At 42.4% G+C, this 23,272-nt stretch overlaps 1 protein-coding gene across 4 annotated transcripts; it reads left to right on the forward strand.

The window, feature by feature from the left end:
- Positions 1 to 13,390: 13,390 nt before the first annotated feature.
- On the forward strand, positions 13,391 to 22,972 carry PDP1 (pyruvate dehyrogenase phosphatase catalytic subunit 1). Of its 4 annotated transcripts, none has more exons than XM_032129360.1 (3): positions 13,391 to 13,543; positions 13,971 to 14,005; positions 17,108 to 22,972. In XM_032129360.1, exons 2-3 carry the CDS (start codon positions 13,975 to 13,977, stop codon positions 18,757 to 18,759), a joined length of 1,683 nt encoding a protein of 560 aa, XP_031985251.1. In that variant the 5' UTR covers positions 13,391 to 13,543; positions 13,971 to 13,974; the 3' UTR covers positions 18,760 to 22,972. The 4 variants fall into 4 exon arrangements, with proteins under 4 accessions (XP_031985251.1, XP_031985260.1, XP_031985255.1 ...); XM_032129369.1 differs by having other exon boundaries at positions 13,998 to 14,005; XM_032129364.1 differs by lacking the exon at positions 13,971 to 14,005.
- The last annotated feature ends 300 nt before the right edge of the window (positions 22,973 to 23,272 follow it).

Here is a 23,272-nt window from a genome sequence, read left to right on the forward strand (position 1 = left end):
CACACCCTCAGAAACAGAACAGATGAAAAAAAAAAATGTTTAGAAGAGGTTAGGATTCAATAAATGGAGAGACAAACACTTTGATTTGGGGAATGGCCTGTCCTTTTCCCATCCTGATGACATAGGTTTACTGAACTCAGAGACACAGGACTGCTCAGTCCTTCACCACTTTCTCGTTGGTTGTCTGCTTTTGCTGTGTTTGCTGCTGGCAGAGTGAGTTCTGCACTCAGTCCTCACATCCAGTTGTCATGTCATGATCAGCACTTTGCACAGACACCTGTGCACAGAACATGCCTTTACTGACTGACCTCCATCTCCAGCACTACTTCGCTCTGGGCCTCATCAGATTTCCACCACAGCACTCCTTCCACTGCTTTACTGTTGATTAAGAAAGTAGCTTTAGTTCTACTCATAATTTTTAAGAACTTCGATAATTTTAACAGAGCTTTAAAAAAAAAAACAACCCACATGATTTTTCATTTTATAATTACTGCATCAAAGCTTAAAAAATTATAGATTTGCTACAGTCCATGCTTCAGATGAGGGCTCAATGCCAGTTTTCCACTGGGGACTAAAGATAAAGCAAAGATGAAAGAGTAAATGCAGTCCTGTGTGTTCAATACAGAAGCCAACCATACTGTTTCAAGGCATGTTTCAGACACGGCCACATAACTGATTTAGAAAGGAAAACTCAGCTACAGTTTGAGAGAATTCAGTGCTAACTGGAGCAATGATCGCTCTCTCTCATAACAGAACTTTATCAGAAAAACAAAAACATCCTTAATAATCCTAGCACAAACCAGGCATGGATCCAAAAATATTTTACCTCTGAGTAACTGGGGAAATGAGCTTTTTCCACCGTGCGTTCTACTGCAGTGACTCACCAAGGAACTCAGCCCCCAGTGTAAGGCATCCTTGCACAGTGATCCATCAGGAGCAATGCTCAGCCAAGCATATGGCATCACAATCACAGGCAGCAAGCAAACTGAAGATTTATTTCACTATGGGTATGAAATGCATATTTCATTATGTCCACTATGCAGATGTGCTGGGCATATAACCTCAGAGAGCTTGATTACAACACTAAAGCATGGTGAATGCTGGTTTTCCTTATAGTTCTACCAGGATTGTATCAAACATTCAAAACAAAGCTCTGTTCATGTCAGTTTTTGGTGGTTCGTCCCAAACAACCAGGAGATCCCTTCTATACGGCACATACCTGCATAATCCTGTCTAGGAAAAAAAATCCAGGAAAATATTCACAGGACAAAGATTGGCCCTATCCCATCTTGTGCTGTGAGTGTTCCCTCCCACCCACCATCTCAGGAGAATAAAGCATATTTATTCTCGCTACTGTATTAAGTAAGAGGTGCTGATTGTTTAACAAATCCTATGGTAACGCACACACTTTTAAGCTCAAAAGCCACAGCTTGATGATGGAAAAGAGCTAAGAGGACAAGCAGACCTGCTCTCCTTGCTCCTCTTTGCGACCTGGCTCCCCTCGCCCCGGCCCACTTACTCCTGCCTCCTCTATGGGCATATTCAATTCACTGAACCAGCAGTATCCAATGCTGTGAGGAAAAAAAAAAAAAAAGAATAGTCATCTATTTCCAGCTTTGGAAGCTGTGTTGTCCTGGCAAAGGGTCTGTGAAATATGACAGCCGGCACAAGGAAGGGGGCTGGGCTGCAGGTGAGAAATGCGGGAGCGCGGTGAGGATGCGCTGTCGCTGCTGTACCGCGGAGCCGCTGCCCCGCTCGGGCCCGTGAGCAGGGGAGGCGTCGCTCTCACCGGTCAGCACTGGGCAGAGCCAGATATGCCGAGTCCTCACCTGCAGGCCCGTACGACCCAGATCCCAGTCTGCTTTGTAATGACTCAGGAGCCTGACAAAACGCCTGAATCATTGCCAATTATCTATGTGTGATTTTTGATGTGTTAGAAAGCAGCTCATGGAGACAAGTTGTTCTGACAGTAAGACATACCTTGTTATTACTCAGCTAGGGGAGAAGGCATTTGCTTTTCAGAGGATACTACGTGAAGTCCTTGACGATTCCTGCTTACCAGCCACCATCCTGAGACCTATCTAAACCACACAGAAGTCAGTGTTAAGACCTGCCAGCTCCAGTCACATTGGGACCTTTGGTTTTTTGTCAAAATAAATGCCAACGTAATGCAGGTCTTTACATGCAATATATCCTATATAAAAGGAAGCCGTCAGTGTACCTGTTTACTTGGTGGTGTATATTTTTGCAATGAATGAAAATGCCAAAAATGCCAAACTGAATTTCAAGGACTAGGCTGAAGATGTGCACAGAAGGTATGCAGACTGGGTGTGGGAAGTACCATGTCACTCACTGGTTTGGGGGAAAACAAGACAATGGAAAATGTCCCTCACCTCACATTTGCTCAAGCATTTTTAAATGAATGTGCAAGATCTTTCACATCACAGTTAATTACAGAGATGGAAATGTGTTTCCCCCTATACCAGAGCAAGATAAGCGAGGTAGGAAACCAGAATTGCAATACAATAGTGCCAATTTCTGAACTCAGCTGTAACTATGGCAATCTTCATTCACAGTATTTAACTGAGACTATAGAAAAATAGTGCACCTAGCAAGCTTGAATAAATTACTACATCACTGGCTTACAAACATTTCAAAGACATGAACTTTTACAAGAATAAAACTTTATAAGAAGGTTGTATTTGCAGAAATCATTTGACATTACCTCTGCATTGACTGTTCATGTTGACTACAGGGACTTGTCTTTTCAGAGTAGCCAAGTGTTCAGGGAGATACATTTCAAGAGGACAAGCAAAAAAAAAAAAAAACAAAATTAAGAAAATTAAGTATTAACATAAATTCTAATACAATGTCCTGTTACTGTGCAGTTACTGTTAAAAGATGGCACTGACAGCAACAGTATTTTACTTTTCCTGCTTTATATAGAGTCAAAAGGGGACACTGGGCCAAATTTTTCTCTCCCTTAAATGTGTGTTTTTCCCTCCCACCTTCACTGGCATCAGCAGCCTCAGCTTGCTGCATTGTCCCAGTTCCCAGCTGGAATAAAGGAGTAGTGTGGTACAGAAAACAAAACAAAACAGAAGCAATGGATCAATATAGTACATTTCCTCTCTGCATCCAGCTCCCCTGATGTTCTGGGCTGTTCACTCACCAGCTGCTCCCTAGTATGTGGCACAAGCCTGTTGTTGTTTTTTTCATACAGCATTTTTCTCTACTCTTCTGGTACAGAAAGTGGCTGTAACTGACAAAAGATAAAGCAAAAGGATAAAAAATAATAATTGTCAAACATCAAAACCAAACCTTTCTTAATAGAGGTGTTTGGTTTGAGACAGCCAGTGAACAAGTTTCTGCTTGCTACTTATTGATGTCCAAGAGAAGCCGAAGAATGCTCTGGATGCTGTCGTTGTTTCAGCATTCACTATACCAATGCAGCATGTGGAGAAACTGCACCATATATGTTTGACAAACACTTAAGCTAATCCATAGCCACACAAGTTTGGTTAGTGGTGCTTGGACGCAACAAAGAAGATACTTCTAATTCATAGGGATGGGCACATTTCTGGTGGGACTCATCACTGAATCCCAACCAGGTCAGGGACATCTGGCTTCCCAGTATCACACTACACCTGGTGATTCGGCCTTGGTAGCAAGACCAAACAGGGTTGGCCACAGGAACAAAACAAAAGGTAAAGGTGGCAAGGCACCTGGCAGAATTATGATTGCTGCAGGCAAGCTAAAATCATGAAAACATGATGGTCTGGTGTTCTGAGTGCTGTAAAGATGGCCTTAATGAATGATCCTGGAAAATGGTACAGTGTGGGAAGAGACTCAGTTATGCTATAGTCCCTTTTCACTTACGTATTCTTTGAAACTTTTTTTTTTTTTTTTAAGAAAGACCTGGCAGCAAAACAACATTTTTGAACTTCTTTCCTGACATGATTGGAATGTTTGGGTGGGAGCCTTGCTGCAGTATGTGTTACAGCCTGAACGCTGTGCAGCAAGTGCCATGCCTTTGAGCACAAGCTGAGCATGGGGAGTGCACTTCTTGTGCACATGGGAGCCCTGATATTTCACTGTCTGGAAACAGTTCAGAGTTGTCAGCGAGGCAGATTTGCTAATCAAAACTCCACATGGCTGAAGGACACACACACACTGACCTTTACTACAGCCCTGGGAATGCTGCAGCAGCCTGAAATGACTTTCCAGAGTTGCTTCCACTGCTTGAGTTTTTTGCAAGTACTGGTGGGGATACTGTGCCTCTGAACAAAGCACCTTATTGATATGTACTTTTCAGAGAGAAGAGAGGAATTATCTCTGATTCAACAGGGTTTTCAGACACCCTTTCCAGATTACTACAGTGGTTTCATTCAGTTATGCAGACTTCAAATTAAAAGTTAATGAAAACTAACACACTTCTTATTTCTCCTGAGGCTCATTTGCTCTTCTATTCAGACAGCTGAGAAAAGTAAGTCAGAAGAAAATTCCTCCTTGTCTGACAAAGGGTGCAGGGATTCTGAGAACTGCCTGGCAGCAAATTCCTGCATCAACACCGTTGCTGTAATTTTGAATCAGTTGTGCTCATTTTCCAAGGGTGTTTTATAGCCACCTCCCACATGGCAATGCGTGAGCAAGTAAACTATCATTAGTTCTGATGGGCACCCTTTGTCTTCCCAGGAAATGACTAAATGCTATCCTCAAAAAGCTGACCATTGGAGAGTAGTAGAAATTACAGACTCATGTTTGGCACACAGTGTTGTATTTGCAGCTGTACTGACTGCCTGCCAGGAGCTGTCTGCCTACAGAACATGCTGTCTTCCAGCTGCTCGACCCAAGATAGTCCACGAGGATAAAAGCAGTGTTAGAGAAGTGAACAGACTTTCTGTTTGCAGATTTCTCTTGCTTGGTTTTATAGCTCTTCTCTGGGGAAAGCAAGCTTGTTGCCAGTCTTCACATGATGGCAGATCCAAGAAGTGTTTTCTGGATTAACCTAAGGCACTGCCTTTTGACTCAGGGCAAGGTGACCCTTCATTATTAACATGCAAGAAAAAAACCCCACCCCATGATTCATGTATTTTATCCACTGATACATGCAAATACAAACCAGAATGACTTGAATACAGGAAAAGAACTGGGATTTTTTTTTTTTTGCTAACATCTTTAAACCCTTACATCTTCATAGACCCTGTTCTCCCTTATTCCAACTCTTCAGCTGTTCCTGTTTAATCCTAGCAATCACCTTGAGTCATGATGCTGGGTATAATGCAATAGACTCACATGTACAATTCCTTTATTTAAAATGTTCTTGTTTTTGTGAACAAAGCAAAAAGCAGGCAAACAGCAAGAGCCCACCTGTGCTTACATTCAAGCCCTTTCCAGGAAGCCCTTTGCCCCAGTGTTCTCCTTCCTTTCAGTGTCGTCCCTGAACTCAGTTTACTGTGCCCTTAGCATTTCTATACTTTTTTTTAAAGGTTTTTTTTTCGTCTCCTATATGCACGTATGACTCCACAACTTCTGGCTTAACCACTTTCTATCTGTATCATTTACCAGTACATTGCACTGCAAGCCTGTATGGGGACATGCTGTTACTTAATTTTGTGATATTGGTGCAATATTTGGGGAGGTGGATTGTACTGGTTTGGTTTTCAGTAATCAGTCATTTAACTGTTTCCTTATGCCAAACCAATTTAATGTATTTTTTCTCATTACATAGCTTTTTCTTACTATTTTCAACAAGAGTTGATGTGATCACAAGTTGATTACATTTTGCTACGTGAAATTAGCATTGCACACATGAATTTTTCAAATGGCCAAAATGATACTGGGATAGCTCCACAGGCTGATGGAGAGAACAAAAATCACTCCCAGGGTGTAGTTCTGTATTCCCTCCTGTTCCCCTGGCCCGCTTCAATGCCCTTCCCTGCTTCCAGAGACTGCTGCCTGCCCTGCTCTGCATGCTGAGCAGTTGGTGGAGTTGTGCCCTGAACTGCTCTGTGAAATGATCCAAGTTTAAAAGTGCTTTTGGGAGAGTTCAGAGCACTTTCACTTTAAAGTGTGGCTGGACACGCTCTTGTATGGGTGGTGACTTGGAGGGCCTGGAAGAGGACATGGAAGAGGAAGCAAGAAAGGTCTTTCTACAAATGAGGGTACAGTTGGATGGCTTAAACCAGACAGCAGACAGAGTGAACAGAAATATAGTGATCTGCCCTAGAGACTCCAGAGTTATCTGTTATTGTGCCTTTAACCTGCATGGCATCGGTATGACTGAGCCAAATTACACAAGAGCACAGTGACACATCACAACCCAGTCGTCCACTGAGTAGATCAAAGCACTCAGCGCACTTCGACCATGCATCTTACGTCTTCCATTGGCATCACATGGTAAGGGAGATAATTGCTGGGAGCACTGAAAACAAATGAGCATGAAGACTGTGCCTATGATGACAATATTTGTGAATGCACTTGTTTTCTAGTATTGAAAGTAAATATTTTATTCATTATCTCATGTGAATGCATGATTGTATCAGCAGCACATTTAAAAGAAATAAAAATATAGTGTGCTACAGCAGTTTGCTAAGGAAACTGAAATAATGAGTTAGGTAAATCAGTCCTTGATAACCCAAGCTGTAATTTAAAACGCAAATGCCTTTCTGAGCTCATCTATTCTAAGCTGGATAGAGCCCAGCATGTTTCAGTTTTTAAATAACTCATTCCCATGACCTTTGCAATTCACTACCTTACACAACAGTGCAAAAAAGAGCCTCATACACATGACTCAGGCTGCCTTAGGGTTCCTGAAATTTAAGAAGGCAGCCTACATAACATGATCACAAGCAAAAGGAAAATAAAAGACGGCTTATATAACAACCAGACAAACTGAACAAACCTCTGCAGTTACACAAACCTCTGCAGGCTGCAGAGATGCATCCAAAGTTCAAAGAAGTTTCAAAGAAACAGCCTGATGTGCCTGGTGTTTAGCCCCAGTGTTTAAAGTCAACACTAATAGAATAAATAATCCTTCTTCTTAAAATACTACTCTAAAACACTTAGCTTGCAATCTGGATTTCCTCCAGGGCATTTGAAACACATTGAGTAAAATGATCATGGGGAAGGAGTAAGGTGCCTGGACTGCTCATTTGCAAGCCCAAAAGGTTCGCAGGAAATGTGCGTCCTGAGCTCCTGAGAAGCAGCAGGGTAGCAGTCATCTTGTGCTTACTGAATGTCCTCCCAGTGCTCCTAGGTCTTTATGGAGGTTTCTCAGAGTCACAGCCCATCCATGGGGGAACGTGTGATCTTGCACCACCTCCCTGGCCTCTGCCACAGGGACATTATTGAGCTGTGCAACTGAATATGAGGGTTATTCAGACTTGCTAGCCAAATCCAGCCCTGGGCTGGAATCCAGATTCAAGGAAAGCACCCCAGTGCCAACGCAGGGCAAACTTAGAGCGGGGATCCCTAAACAACATTATAAAAAATTCCCCAAGACAAGAAACACCCCTAAAGCAGCCTTGCTGGAACTGGTCACAGTCAGGCCTTCTCTTTTGATTAAAAGCCTGGCACAGAAGCACAGCTTTGTTCTGCTGAGATGGCCAAGATCTCTCAGAGGGAGTTGGCTGCCTCCAGTTCCTGAATACCATAAACAAAGCTCCAGCTCCACTTGTATGACACAGTGGCCCTCCTTCTGCTTGTTCTTATTTTAGCATGTAACAGCCTAGTGGCTAAAGCTTTTAATGTAAAAGGCTGGTATAATTGTCACCTTCATTCCCCACTGCCTCTTTTCCCAGGTGAGTCCTGTTACTGTCTGGCTGTAGGTCAGCTGAGGCAAGGGCAGTGCCTTACCGTGCAGTGAAGACTGGTCACTCACACAAGAATCCACCACTCCTTGGCTCAGAGGCAGCAAATGAGGCTCTGTAACCTTCTGTTTAGGATACCTGCCTGGAAGAACAGGATACTGGATCTAGTCAGGGAAAGGGAAGAGGTTAGAACAAATACATGTTTGGTTTGTTGTTTAAAAAGATAAATTAAACATACAGTATAAAGCAAATCATAAATATTTATGTAGATGGGGTCACTTGAGAAAATAAGTCTATTTATCAGCCAAGGAAACCAGTAACCCAACTCATCTTTTTTCTACAGAAAAAAATAACAAATGCTTATATTTTTTTTCATCAAATATAAACCCCAAAGGATACAAGGTCTTATTTTCCCAGCATTTAGGTAAGGCTAAACTGAGAAAGCAAATAGGAATGAGAGGTCACTTTGATACTCTGTCTAAACTTCCTTGTTACAAGTGGAAATGTGACCTGATCTAACCCTGCGCCCCAAGACATCTAAGAGATTTGTTCAGAGCCTACTCTTGGTTCTAAATCAAAATTTCTAATTTTATCTTCCATAACTACTTTTCACTTCAAAGTACCCCCTCATGCTAAGACAGTAACACCGGTATTTCTAGTAATTGGCACTGGTTGCTCTTCCTCATTGCTGGAGAAATTATTAGTCCTTAAGATTCACATTTGCATAGAAAGATCTCAAATAAGCCAGCTGTTTCTATAGACCATCCACTGGCTTTCCATTTCTTGACTCCAGTGACCTCAAGTAAAGACAAAAGGCTATATCCAGTTACCAGCCTCTGAGCAATCTTTTATTTGAGGGTATCATATCTGATAAAATGAACCCAGGATATCATTGTTCCAGCAGCATTACGTAAACAGTATTTTTTCTGTTGAAAAGTGTAAGCTATTCTCTGCATGGAAAAATGCAGGCAGATTCCCCTCCCAGTTTTAATCTCCACTATTTCCCCTGAAATCTATTGAATCTTTTGCATGGCAGCCATTATAACTGCAAATGTAGTTACTTTTTAAAATGACTGTAACAAAGAAATATGAAAAATGCACATGATGAACTACAGCTGGAAAAGGGATCAGACCCTTCAGAACTGAGGTAATTGCTGGATCCAACTTCCTGATATCCTGAAACTACTTCCTCAAAGCCAGCCACTGATAATGTCCTAAGTATCGTTCCTGAAGCTGGCCAAGAAATTATTTTGCTACAGAATTTCCTTTACTTCATCAAGTTAGAATGCTCTATTCCCCAAACTGGACACCAGACCCTGATAAACCAATCAAGGTGAAAAGTGCAAACTAGTGCACAACAACTACCAAATGAAAAAAATGCATTTAATTCTCTGCTCATGAGATGAGAATCAACATATAGGATGGTACAAAGAAGTCCTGAAGGGAAAGAAGCAACAGATACAAGCTTAACAAGGAAAATTCTGATTAACTAAAAACTAAAAATCTTAAAAATTAAAGTGATGAAGTACTGGGGCCCAGGCAGACTGGAGCACCTCAGTCCTCAGAGATGTCCAAAACAGGACTGACCAAGTCCCTGAACAACCTGACCTAGCTTTGAAGGTGGCCCTGCTTTCAGCAGGTCTTGTCTGACCTCAATTACTCTCTGAGTCTAGGAAGTTGAATCTGAACTGTTGAATGAGTCAGACCCACTGCTTCATTTTGGAAAGGAATTAAGACTGAAGATACAAAGGGCCTGCAGGGCAGACAAAATAAATTAAACTATCTGTGCATCCCCACTGAAATGGGGTATCTGTGCATACCCACTGAAAGCAATTTGTCTGTGATTCGCCATTGGAATTGCCTTTAGAAAGGGCAGGGGAGAAATGAATCATGTGGCTCGGTGCTGCTGGTTTACTCTAAAGTTGATACTCTTAGACGTTCTTTAAAAATCACCTTTTGCACGGCTCACTGTAAAACTTCGGAAATGTTCACTATACTCAGAAACCCAGCTGTGTTGAGGGAGGACAGATACACCACCCACAGCAAATGCTCCCTGAGAGGGCAGCAGAACACCTGAATGCACAACCAAACTCTCCCTTTGAAGCAGACTGAAGAGCCCAGGCCACCGCTGTTTGCAGGTACTCCATCTGCTTTGAGCTCTACCGACACATTTATTTTTGCCACATAATGCTCCTGATTTCTGCTAAAAATAAATTGCTCTCTGTGGAACAGCATACTCAGACTGCTGTCATTGCTTCTGTAGTGCTCTCAGGAAAGGAAAGAACGCAGTTTAGTCCTGCCCAATCCTTCCTGTTTATTCAGTACCTGGCATGCTTGTCTCCCTTATTTTCTCCCTTGTTAGGCTTTTCTTTCTGCTCTCAAAACTTACATGACTCTTCTGCCTTTTTTTCCCCGCTCCAGATCGGTATGGCAGCATGCCAAGTGGAAGTGTTTGATCTATGCACTCAGTTTTAAGACAGGTTTAATGAGCAGCTGCTCTTTTCAACAAGCACAGGAGAAACACAGCATTTCTGGAACATTGTGTGCAAGGATATCAGAAGAATGTTAAGGAGTCAGGGGATATAAAAACAAGTGAAATATTACCCAGTGCTCCCAAACTAACTTGCAGTAAAAATTAGTCAATAAAAATGAATCCATTTTTATACATTAGGCATAAGAATCTATTTAAACTAGAAGGTTATTACAAACACTTGATTTCAAATGAAAATGGATTTTGATGATTTGTAACAGAGTTTCTCTGGAAATGTATTTTTTTGGAAATGTGTGTTAGGGTAAGTACTGCAGCACTTCAGCTGCAGTGATAATGCATAGCTGCTTGTTGGTTTTGCAGTGCAGAATTAGCCACTACTGGCAACAGGCACAGTAAGACAAGAAATGATGGCTCTTCTTACACTCTGTTGATAATCCTTTCATCCAGGGAAACAGAGAATTGCATACCTTGAAGTAGTTACAAGTAATTGCTTTTCCATCAATCTCTGGTGTAAAATGTTAAATGTGGAACAATATGTTTTTATTCATTAAAACATTTTTTATTCTTTAGAATCAGCAAAATTGGACTGTTGCTCAAAGTGCACAAAAAGGTCTTGGCAGCAGCAAGATGAAGATAAGGAAAACCTAACTTTCCAGTTACATTGCAACATCCAACTTCTGGCAGCACACCAGCAAACTCACAGCTTGAGGAGCAAAATGTCAGCCAAATTTTAGCATTTTGTCTTTAATTTGTGGGATTTACATGTGGCTGCTAAGGCCAAAATCTTTTCTCACTCAGTGTTTTAAAATTCAAATTTTTTGTAAAGTTCAGCGATATCAACAGGATACTGTGAGACAGGGAGCTACAACTTCCAAGACCAGCTCTAAAAGTAGCTCCTCTCCTGGCCTTAAATCAGGAATAAAGGGATAATTAAATAAATAAACAAGGAGTTGTACCACTAACGTTTCAATTTCACAGCAAATTATGGAGAATTGAACTAATGGGCACAAGATGTTCTGAAGACCAAAAGTGCTAAATGCTAACTATTTTGTGGAATTTTTTCTCTAGGTAGGCAACTCTGGACAGCAACATTCTCTGTGGAAGTCATACATGAAGCCACTCTACAAACTCCTTACTTAGAGGAATATGAGCTGATCAGTGGTGACTGCATCCCAGTCCATTTCTGTGTATCTACTCATACAACCATCACTCAAATTCACCCAGGCAGAGGTCTGTCCTCCCACAGCTTTCTTGCTTCTGACAGGGTGAGAAGGTGCCGTGATAGTACCCCTTTACATAGTCTATAAGAAATTTTCTAAATTTTGGGGCTTTACAATCATTCTTGCTGCAAATAGAAAATTATGTAAATGGTTGTTGATTCAGCACATTTTGGAAATCTATTTTTAACCATGTGCTACCGTTAAAAAGGCATGCAAATAACTTGTTTTCAATGCTGTTTAATGAAGTTTTTAATGTACAGTGGTGTCTGTCAGATGCCTTTTTTTTTTTACTTCTAAAATAAGCCTCAAAGAGAAGATGATGTTTTACCATTCTGGATAAACAAATAAATGTCTCGAAAGTCACCCAGAACACCAATAAATGAAAATTTTAATACTCTGTGTTTTCAACTCCTACCATGAAAGACTTGCATTTCTAAGGATGGCATCATTTTATCTTTCTAGCTGGTTTTCACACAGAGGGTCACAGGGCAGTACTTTCCACACTCTTAATTTCAAGTAGAGCTCTTGAGTCTTCTGGGCACTATGTGCAGATTTTCCTTTGTTTCTTCTCCTGGTTTTGGTACACAGCTGTACACATCCTACCAACTGGGTAAAGACATAAGTATAGTCAAAATCTATGTTTTGTTACAGCTGCTGAGGGAATGCTAATTGCAACACCCCGAGGCTTGCTAACATCTGCTGCCAACAACACACAGCAAAGTGGGCATCCCGGACATAGTGAAAAATAGTAAGGCGTGAGAGCACAGGCATCTATAAACAGAGAGATGATCAAAGAAATCAAAATATTGTCGAATTTATATACTTTCCATATTCAGAAATGTACATGACGAGCAAGTCTGGATAAGAGTATCTCAGAAGCACGTACAAAATTGAGTGTTGCCGTAGAGATGTGGAACAGGGACAGGACAGTAACTAAGAGAGGGGAGAGAAATGAGGCTACTGCTGCTGCCGCGCCGGCAGGAACGACAGGCAGCTGCTGCCCTTCTAGGGAAGGGCTGCTCCTCCTTCGCAGCTACTGCCCTCAGACTGCTCATTGCTGGCACTGCCGGCAGCGGGGTGGCGATGTCGGGGCAGAGAGGTCCCTGGTCTTTGGCACTTCATAGCAGCTTGCTATGCCTGGAGGGATTCTGGAGAATCCCCGGGGCAAATTAATAAAAAAAAAAAACCGGGAATCTCCACGGGGCAAATTAATAAAAAAAAATTAATAAAAAAAATTAATAAAAAAAACCCCCAAACCCCGACGTTTCAGTACAAGCTTCAGTGGTCTCTTGCGGAGTTAACATGCTTTGTGACTGTTCAAGTCAACTCGAACATTTCAAGGGGGGAAAAAAACACCAGAGCACCATTCTTTAAAAGGAATTCAGAGTAAATGCCAATACGCCCTACAAAATTTAGACATTTTCCCATATTCGGTCTCCGTAACAGTCAGCAGTTTTGTGACTCTGACTCCTGACCGAAGGAATGTGGGGGGCTTTTTCAGGGCAGAAAGGTCCCCGGCTTAGGGAACAGACTTTAGCGGTCCCTTGTGGAGTTAACGTGCTTCGTACCTGTTAAAGACCCTTCACGAGCATTTCAGAGGAAAACCCCCACGGCCCCGTTTCCCACTCGGAAAACCGCACCGGGGGCCTCTCCCTCTCCTCACGCACACCTCGGGGGATGGGGCGGGCACACCGCGCGCCGCCGCCGCCTTCGCGCGTTCGCGCCTTCCTGCCCCTGCGCGGTGCGCGCGCACGCAACGCCCCCTCCTCCTCCCGCCCCCCGCGCTCTCCCTCGGCCTCCGCGTCACGTGCCCGCCTTGCCCTCCTCGGCAGCCAATAGGCGGCGCGCCGCGCGCTGCAGGGCCCTTTATAAGGCGCGGCGGCCGCGGGCGTGAGGCGGTGGCTGTCGGGGGTTTGGGAGCAGTGGTTGCGTTCGGGGCGGCGCGGTCCTTCCACCCGCTTCTCTTCTTGCGCCGCACGGTCCTTCTACCCGTCTCCCTGAGCCGCCCGGGAAAGGCCCAGGTCTGTGCCCGGGACGGGCGGAGGGAGGAGGAGGTGGTCGTGCCGGAGGCGGGCGGGCAGCTGGGGAGGGGCGGCCATGTCGGGGCCGCGCAGTGCCTGAGCGGGTAGCGGTGTCCGCCCGGCGGCGCGCAGCGCGGGCGGGCCCTGCCCCTCGCCCTGCCGGAAGGGAGAGCGGGGCCGGCTCGGTGCCCGGGCGGGCGGCGGGTGCGGGCGGTCCCTGCGGAGCTGGCTCGGTCCCATCGCCGGGCGAGCGGCAGTGGCGGCGCCGTGCGCCCGCAGAACGGCTGTGTGTGCGTGTCTCCTCCTGTCTGCCGTCCCACCTCCGTGCCGGAGCTCTACGTCTTCTCTAACAAACTCTCTGCCTTGCTTCTCCCCCCGCCCCCCGGGCTTCTGCTTTGTGGATGTTGGCGGCTTCATGTTGTGACAGGAGAATGTGTGTATGTCCTGGGCCCAGGCGGATCGGTATGTATCTCCCTTCGTGGAGCGACGGGTTCGGGGGTCGGATGGGACCCGGGAAGGGGCTGCTAGGCTGGGCTGTGTCTGAGGGCCGAAGCCGAAGGGAAGGATTAACGGTGCTGCTTGTGTTGAATGCTTATTGTTCGTCCTCCCCCACCTCCCCGTCCTCTCCAGCTGGCTCATTCAGGTTTGTCAGGTGTAGGAAAGGCACCCGAGTAAGTGTTTTTACCCGAAGCCATGGCGCAGTGTTTTGGAGGAACCTGTCTGTGCAGTGTCAACTAGCCCTTATAGAATGGCTATAACGAGCCTTTATTAAAGAAAAGTGGAACACTTTTCTATTTTTTTAGTGTAGTACTACAAAACCCCTTAGTTGACCATCTGACTCATTATTGGTCATAATATGTTTACAGTTTGAAAAATAACACTTGTACCCTGCTCTGGGCTTGGGGAGGTGTTTACACTGGATTGATTCTACTATCTTAATGAATCTTGCTTGAACTGTAAAATTTCTACTTCTTTTTCTTCTCTGCCATCTTTTGATCAGCCATAATGATCTTGGGATCTTAATTATTTAAAGGCTAGCTGAAGTGTCTGGTTATATTTGGGGCATCTGTGTTGTGGGGGTGAATGGGGGAGACTAACTTCCATTCAGGTTTGGACACTTGGAATTATGCATTTACTTAATCAACTTGGAATTATTGAATCTGGTATGTGAAACAGACTGATCTCTTAAACTGACACAGATCTACTGTAAATGATAAGAGCCAGGGAAAATGGGAGGCCAACTTTTTACTACTTTCTCTTGGATTTCATGTAACATTTGATAAACTAATGATTAAAAATCAGCAAAATATTCTCTGCTGGCACTGCAGAACTGTTACAGCAGCAATACATTTGTATTTTTGCTACATCATGGACCAACAAAACTGTCAGAACAGTTGAGGCACCACTGTGGGTCAGCACTGAACACAAATGCTGAGCAGTCAGGAGAACTTGATCAGTGGGAGTCTAATGGGAGACCAGTACTGAAACTGAGGTGCTGCTGTAGGCCAGGCACATCCATAGAACCTTAAGGTTACTGTTCTGTAAGCAAAATTGTTGCTTTTCAATGTCACGTGAAGAAATATGCATAACTGTTACCAAAATAGCTCCCATATAATTAGAAGGCAATGAATAGAATTTAAAATCTATATTTAGAGTTGCAGTCTATTGCTGTCATGCTGTGTGTGTGTGTGTGAAGCCTGGACTGGAGAAGCAAATGGCTAACATAAATTCAGTATGCATCTGGAAGCTTGAGCCAATTCACTGCTGCTGGGTGTCTGGACTACAGCCCAAGCTCTTCCTGGTACCTGCACAGCAGAAAACTTCAGTCTTCACAGCTGTCAGTGGGAGATTCGGGAGAGTCTTTGTCAACATACAACAGTCACTCACTAATACTGGGAAGTCAGTGGAGTGATAGCAACACAAATTCTGCTCTGCTTTCAGCACTTACATGTCATGTAACAGAGAAATGGGCTCCAATCTGGTTTACTTAAAAAGAACAAAGAAGCTTGGAGGGAAGAATGTGACTTGCTGCCCTTTTTTGAAACAGAGAGAATGGGGTAAAGCTTCATATGTTTCCAGACACTTCTTAGCTGGTCCAGGTGATCAGAATCCTATGGCTGAAGCTATGGAAAGCTTATGGAATGGGGTGATTGCAAAATGCAATTTCTCCTGTGTTGTATGATCCTTTAGGCTGAGTATTTGGGCTTGCTGCCTATTTTAGTGGGGTTGAGTCTCATCTGAAATACTGGTATGCCTGCTTGGCTGAAAAATCCATTTAGTAGCTGAAGCACCTTGCATAACACAGCAATATCCATTTCTTCAGTAAAACAATATGACATTTAGTAGTCCTGATAGATTAGTACTTATGATTGCAGTAAGCCTTCTAATGGTCTTTTCTGAGAAAAAGCTTTTATGATGAAACTTGATCATAAAAGCGAAAATTGAATTTGCCTTAAATGTGTGTACTTCACACAAGGCACAGTTCAACTCCATTCCACTCTGGAATTGTTTCTCAAGTATTACATTGTGAAAGACTTCCTGATAATGAGGCATAGTGAATAAGGCTTTTGAGAGGCACTCTCACTGACGTTGTGATTTGGTATGTAAATGGGGACAAGAAAGAGTACGCTAGCATACTCTTTCTTCAGGGAAGTGAAAAGTAAGGAAAGCTTTTAGATGTGGCAAGTAGCAGTAGAATATTTTTTCAGATACTAGTGGTTTATCTTAACACTGAATTAGAGTATTGTGCAAGCCTGTGTTCTAGACACGGAAGCAAATAATTTGCATACAGTCCTTCAATTGAGTAGCTTTTTAAAGTGCTTTGTAATCTTAAAATTTACTGGGATGGAGTAGCTGTTGGAAATATATATTATTTCCTTTCTACCTCTTGTACTTATATCTTAAGCTAGAAAGTTGCTGCATAGATTGCTGTGGCTATTTAGTATATGTCACACAAGTTTGAAGTTTTACATGTGAAAGGGGGGAGAAGAAACAAAACCTGCTACTGGCTTCTGATTGTGTAAAGAATATCCATTCTCTATCACCTACTGCTTGCTTCTGTTGTCTAAACAGTCTTCACTGTATGTCATCTCAGAGTTGTTTCTTGAGTCCTCCTGTTAGATGCTTTCTCTTCTTCTGCCTTATAGAAAGAGTTTTCTTCCTTGCGTGCCATGTTTGTCTCTGTCAGCTGTGAAATCACCAGGAAAGCAAATAGCTGTAAAAGTCCTGTGGCAATTATGTTGAGTGCTCCATGCTAACCATTGTGCTAAGTTGTTTGAAGCTTCATTGACTGTCTGGGTGATGCTTTCACTTCATGCCTGCTATCTGAGTGGGTATAAGAGCCAAAATACCTGTGCTGAGGTATGGTATAGATTTTTGGTTACAGCCCAATGTAGTGTCTATAAACAAGCACCTTGTAATGCCTTTCTTTTGTCAAGTCCTTTGAAGCTATGAACTCTATATAATAAGCAACTCGGTTAGGAGCTGTAAACATCTTAACAGAATTCTGGGGAAAAAAAATCTGTTAGCTGTCCCGCTAAGCATAGTTGTTCTCTTGTCTTTCAGCAATTCCAGTCCGAAGCTCCAGGCTGCCATTGTTGTCTGATGCCATGCCAGCACCAGCTCATCTGTTCCCATTGATTCGTAACTGTGAGATTAGCAGGATAGGCAGTACTGCGTGTTACTGCCACCATAGACATCTGTGTTGTTTGTCATCTCATTTTGCTCACAGTCACTTCAGATATGCACCGCAGAAGAAATTTGCGGCACTTTATAGGCCAAAGGAGCACTTTAATCACTTTATTCACACAAGGGATTATGCTTCTACACCACAGAGGTTTTACCTCACCCCTCCACAAGTCAACAGCATTCTGAAGGCAAATGAATACAGTTTCAAAGTCCCAGAATTTGATGGTAAAAATGTAAGTTCTGTTCTTGGCTTCGATAGCAACCAGTTGCCTGCTAATGCTCCGATAGAGGACCGGAGAAGTGCTGCCACTTGTTTACAGACAAGAGGGATGCTTCTGGGTGTGTTTGATGGCCACGCAGGCTGTGCTTGTGCTCAAGCTGTCAGTGAAAGACTATTTTACTACATTGCTGTCTCTTTGTTACCTCATGAGACTTTACTTGAAATAGAAAATGCTGTGGAGAGTGGCAGAGCTCTCTTGCCCATTTTACAGTGGCACAAGCATCCCAATGATTATTTTAGCAAAGAGGCTTCCAAGCTTTACTTCAACAGTCTAAGAACTTACTGGCAGGAGCTGATTGATCTCAACAGTGGAGAGACTACTGATGTGAGAGAAGCTTTAATTAATGCCTTCAAGAGGCTTGATAATGATATTTCTTTGGAAGCTCAAGTAGGAGATCCTAATTCTTTTCTCAACTACCTGGTACTGCGAGTAGCATTTTCTGGTGCAACTGCCTGTGTAGCTCATGTGGATGGTGTTGACTTGCACATTGCAAACACAGGTGACAGTAGGGCAATGCTTGGCGTTCAGGAAGAAGATGGATCTTGGTCTGCAGTTAATTTGTCCTATGACCACAATGCACAAAATGAACATGAAGTGGAACGTGTGAAAATGGAGCATCCAAAGTCTGAAGAGAAGAGTCTTGTGAAACAAGATCGTCTCTTGGGTCTCCTGATGCCTTTCAGAGCTTTTGGTGACGTAAAGTTTAAATGGAGTATTGAACTGCAAAAGAGAGTAATAGAATCAGGCCCAGATCAGCTGAATGACAATGAATATACAAAGTTTATTCCTCCAAACTATTACACTCCCCCATACCTCACAGCTGAACCAGAAGTCATACATCACAAATTACGGCCACAGGATAAGTTCCTGGTTTTGGCCACAGATGGGCTGTGGGAGACAATGCACAGGCAAGATGTAGCTAGAATTGTAGGGGAGTACCTCACTGGTGTTCACCACCAGCAGCCAATAGCTGTTGGTGGCTATAAGGTAACTTTGGGACAGATGCATGGTCTCTTAACAGAAAGGAGAGCAAGAATCTCTTCAGTATTCGAAGATCAGAATGCAGCAACTCACCTGATACGTCATGCAGTGGGTAACAATGAGTTTGGAACAGTGGATCATGAGCGACTGTCCAAGATGCTTAGTCTTCCTGAAGAGCTGGCTCGAATGTATAGAGATGACATTACAATTATTGTGGTGCAGTTCAATTCACATGTTATAGGTGCATATCAAAATGAGGAATTGTGAATTTAATGCAGTGAACTAGTTACCAAAGTTGTAACAAGGGCCAGTATGAGCAGCAAATTTAAAAAAATCCACCCAAAAATAAAATACAAAAAAGCCTTTGGCAAACAATTGTTTGTTTGCTAGATTCAGCATATCTATTGTTCCTGCCTTTCCCCAGAGCTCTAAATACATGGGAAGTGCTATTGACCTAATACAAAACTTGACGTGTGTCATAGCTTGGGAAAAGAGGTTTTTGTAACAGCTTTGCACTATTGATTTCATGAATGCTGCTAAAACAATGTCTTGAATTTGGCAAATTTGGTTGAGGGAGGAAGTAGGATAAAGAATTAACTATCAAATATCTGGCTGTTCAAGAAACAGCTTGCTTATAAAATATCTGCAAATATATACACTTAAGTAAAAAGTATTGTTGAATTTTTTACAGGGCTAATTCTTGCAATGGTTATCTGTGAATATATTGTCTATTGTTTCTTCTAAGCAGAAGGTCACTTTAACCATGTAAGTCTTCAGTGTAGCAAAGTTGTCTCACTTTCATATGGACAATGTCATCCACGCAAGGATATTTGTCTAAGTGTTCACTTTCAATGCAGGTCTAAGCCATAATCAATACCTGAGATTATGATACAGCTTAATCATATCTTATGCACGGTAACTTCTAAATTTCTTGTGCATTAATACTTGGCTGTGGGTTTCTGCACAACTTGTAGGGCAATAACATTACAACATGCAGCAAGATACCAGATAACTTCGTGGAGGACTTCAGTTTTCAGTATAAAGAAACTTTCAGAATTTTCAAAAAGTCAGTATTGTTGGTTGAGGCTGTGTTTGCTTACCTAAAGGTTATGTCCTTCATGGACTCCACCCCTCTCTGGCGTTGCTTATCTAGTAAATAATTTTTCACCTGAAAAGACCAGGAAATCATTGCTAACCTCTTTGTAGCTTTATAACTTGCACTCATTTTCACTTTGGATATTTCAAAAGGTTGTATTGTTTGTCCTTCACTTGAACTCATATGTGTAAGTTGGGTTGAAAACTACAAATTACAAAAAATTGAAGTATGGCTTGTAAATAGCGTTTTAATTGGGAAACTCACTGGCATGCATGTGTATGTTCAGTGGCTATTTCTAGCAACTTCTTTTAGCTGTGTGTTTCTGGGCAGCTGGTATATGCATGCTTTTACAGTCCAGAATGCTATCCCAGAGCCATCTCTGAAATGGGTCTCTCTGGCTTGGAATGGTTGAATTTGAGCTTAAAAGATTGGCTATACTTGTGTGCCAAAATTGTTGGGCTTGTAATAGTAAAAGTAGAGACTGACAACTACTTGGTCATCATTGCACCTATTTTAGGTATGTTACATTGTATACAGATTTATTTTAACCTACCCCTAGGTTAAAAACTGAAATGCCCGCTGAAATACTAGTCCTTGATGACACAGAGAACACATTTACCTTTTTTCCTGGGTACTAGAGGACAATGAAGGTCAGCTTGTTTCACTTTACCAAGGTGTTTCAGTTAAAATACTTCCCTAGCCCTCATTATAGCTAGCTAAATCAACACTTTACTCAATTAACTGAAATATACTAGGTTTCTAAAGTGGCATTTTCTACTAAGTGTGTCTTGCCAATTAATGCTGCTGTTACATAGGCTGCACTTAGTTTGAACAATGAACCTGTCCTATAGTAAACATTGGCTTCTCAAACTCACAAATGCTATGTGTACTCAGTGGCCTGCAGCTTTAGTGTGTCTCTACCTAACCTTTATCAGCTTCAATACTGCTGTAAGGTTAATGATACCTAAGTTCACATTCAAGATGTGCACAACCCTTCTTTATTTGAAGGGAAAAGGGGAGCTCTAAAATGCTTAGACAAGTACTGGCTGTTGACATTGCTTCTGTATGTTGTGTTTTGGTGACTGTGTCATTAACTAGGTCAACAGACTATGTTCTATCATTCAAATGCAGTATGTATCTCCGCTGTTGCAGTATTTAACTTTCTTACTTTTTTTTTTTACTGTTAAAGCTCTATTAACATGCATTGATGTATTTAACCTATGGTTGTTGATACAGATTTGGTACAAGTCATAGCTAGAAGAAATGCACATTGGTCCCACGGATACAACTTTATTGAGGAAAAGCTGCTTTTTGTAGTAAAGATACTTAAGTATGGGGTCAGACAATATTTATATATTGCTTGGAGACTTGCTCAGTATGTATGCAGTGAACAGAAGCAGCATAACTGCCTGCTGAACAGGTGATGTGAACAAACATCTTTTAACAGATTCCAATAAAATGATCAATTATGCAGAAATCCACGTGTATTGAGTTGATGTAGAATGTGATATCTGTTCTGCTGGGACTTTGTTCTTTTGTGTGTCCCCTGTTATGAATATATCAGATGGCCAATGAAAGTGAAGTATAAATGGAAACAAACTGAGAATTGAACTTCAGAGCTTTTCAATGCCACTGTGAGGCTCAATGCCACCCTGCATCAGGCATGAGGGTGCTGCCTCCCCCAGGCAGCAATGCTCAGATGCTTCCATCAATATCGCTGCATGTCTCAGTTCCCAGCACCTCATGAGTACCTTCAGGGCCAGTGCTTCTGAGGAAGCAGCATCATTTCAGACCTTAAAGCTGCGTACTGTACTTTGTAAAGAGCAGTACAGCATTTCATAAACAGTCTAAAATATGTGCAGGTTAAATTGGGATAAGAACAAGCTGATGGTGAGCTAAACAGACGCAGCTCTTGTGCCACAGGCTGAGGACACATTTGCCTTGTCTTCTGCAGTGTTGCGTTGCAGAAAGTATGGTAATTGTGTATGTGAGGGGATGCTGGGATTACTTTTTCAAATAAGGATTTCACAGCTGCAAATGTGGTTCAACGAGGGAGGATGGCTGAAACTTGACAGTAAGCACAAGCTTCACCTTAATCTTTAAAACTGTTCTAGATGAGTGTGTCAGTTTAACAGTAATACTAGGTAAGAGAGGAGTGGGACATCTGTTACCTGTACTTTCAGCTTAAGGCTCTGTTAACTCTGTTCCCGTGTGTTCAGTGGTATGTGTATTGTATTTGCCTTTGGCAGTATTTTACAACTACTCTTGTGGTAACTTCTATATTCTCAGTTTACTAAGGTTGGAGAAGACCTCTAAGATCATTGAGTCCAACTGTTAACCTAACATGGCCAGGTCCACCATTCAACCATGTCCCAAAGCACCACATCTACATGGGCTTTTTTTAATACTTCCATGAGTGGTGATTCCACTACTTTCTTGGGCAGCCTGTCTCAATGCCTGGCCACCCATCAATAAATTTTTTCTAGTATCCACTCTAAACCTCCTCTGGTGCAACTTAAGGCAGTTTCCTCTTGCAGTATCATTTTTTACATGGGAGAAAAGTCTGACCCTCACCTGTCTATAGCCTCCTTTCAGGTGGTTGTAGAGGGCAATAAGGTCTCCCTTAAGCCTCCTTTCCACTAAACACTAGCTCCCACAGCTGCTTCTCCTAAGACTTCTGCTCTGATGTTCATTTGTCCTCTATGTGTATGACTTTGAGTACAGAACTTAAATATTCTCACTTTCCACTCATTTCCTCATTGCAGGGCAGAGTTTTGCATATAGCAGACTTGTAAAACGTGACCTACACCAAGGAGCATAGTCTCAACACGAGGTACTGTTTGTAGTTAGATTCTTGAACATGAGTCCCTGTACTTAGAACAATTCTGGAACGAGAGGATGTTTTGTAACTATTTCTGATAAGTGCTCTGCAGAATGGCTAAGATGCTCTGTTCTTCCTCAGTGGGGAGTCTATTTGTGATGAGATTACCTGGCATAGAACTAGAAATTATCCCTCTAGGTATCTATGGTGACCTAAGCTCCCTGTTGCAATCTTATCTGGTCTCATAACAAAAAAAAAGTTTGCTGCCTGATTTGCACCAGAGGCCCTTGTGGCATAGGCTGCTGAACACTGTCTGAGTGCTGCTGCACAGCAGTCCAAGAACAGTGCTAGCACAAGGCATTTTGGGAGACCAGTGGAGTTGGCATCTTTTAGTGGATATGCTTGATCCTGTGTGAGAAACCTGTGCAGCTCCTGATTGTTTTTCAGTATTGTATAAGTAGAAACAAAATCTGTGGAGTTGGAATACTTTGAGGAAACACATAAGTTCACTTTACTTTTACCCTATTGTAAACAGTTAGATAATAAACATTATTTATGACTAATTTTTGGTGTTTAAGCTGCTGTCTTGTAAAAAACAAAACTTGAAACTAGTTGCTGAGTTGCTTTTACTAGGTGAAGTAGCTTCTTAGTAGAGGGTAAAATAATAACAGAGCAAATCTTGTAATTAATCTTTTAAATGGTCGAACTAATTTGAACTTTTGTCCTGTTTGGCATCCCATCTATCTGAATGGTGACAAACTACCCATGTCAGTTGTACAAAGAGTGTTGTTTCTTATTGAAGCTTAGGTAGGGCTGTATTCAAAAGCTTCCTTGACAGGTTTCCGTATTAATTGTTCACACCA

The sequence above is a fragment of the Corvus moneduloides genome, chromosome 1 (assembly GCF_009650955.1).
Source record: "Corvus moneduloides isolate bCorMon1 chromosome 1, bCorMon1.pri, whole genome shotgun sequence".
NCBI classification, from domain to species: Eukaryota; Metazoa; Chordata; class Aves; order Passeriformes; family Corvidae; genus Corvus; species Corvus moneduloides.

Coding starts and splice junctions, on each gene's coding strand:
- PDP1 (XM_032129350.1), top strand. CDS start 13,945: ATGTTGGCGGCTTCATGTTGTGACAGGAGAATGTGTGTATGTCCTGGG. Junction 14,006..17,107: donor TCCTGGGCCCAGGCGGATCG/GTATGTATCTCC, acceptor CTTGTCTTTCAG/CAATTCCAGTCCGAAGCTCC.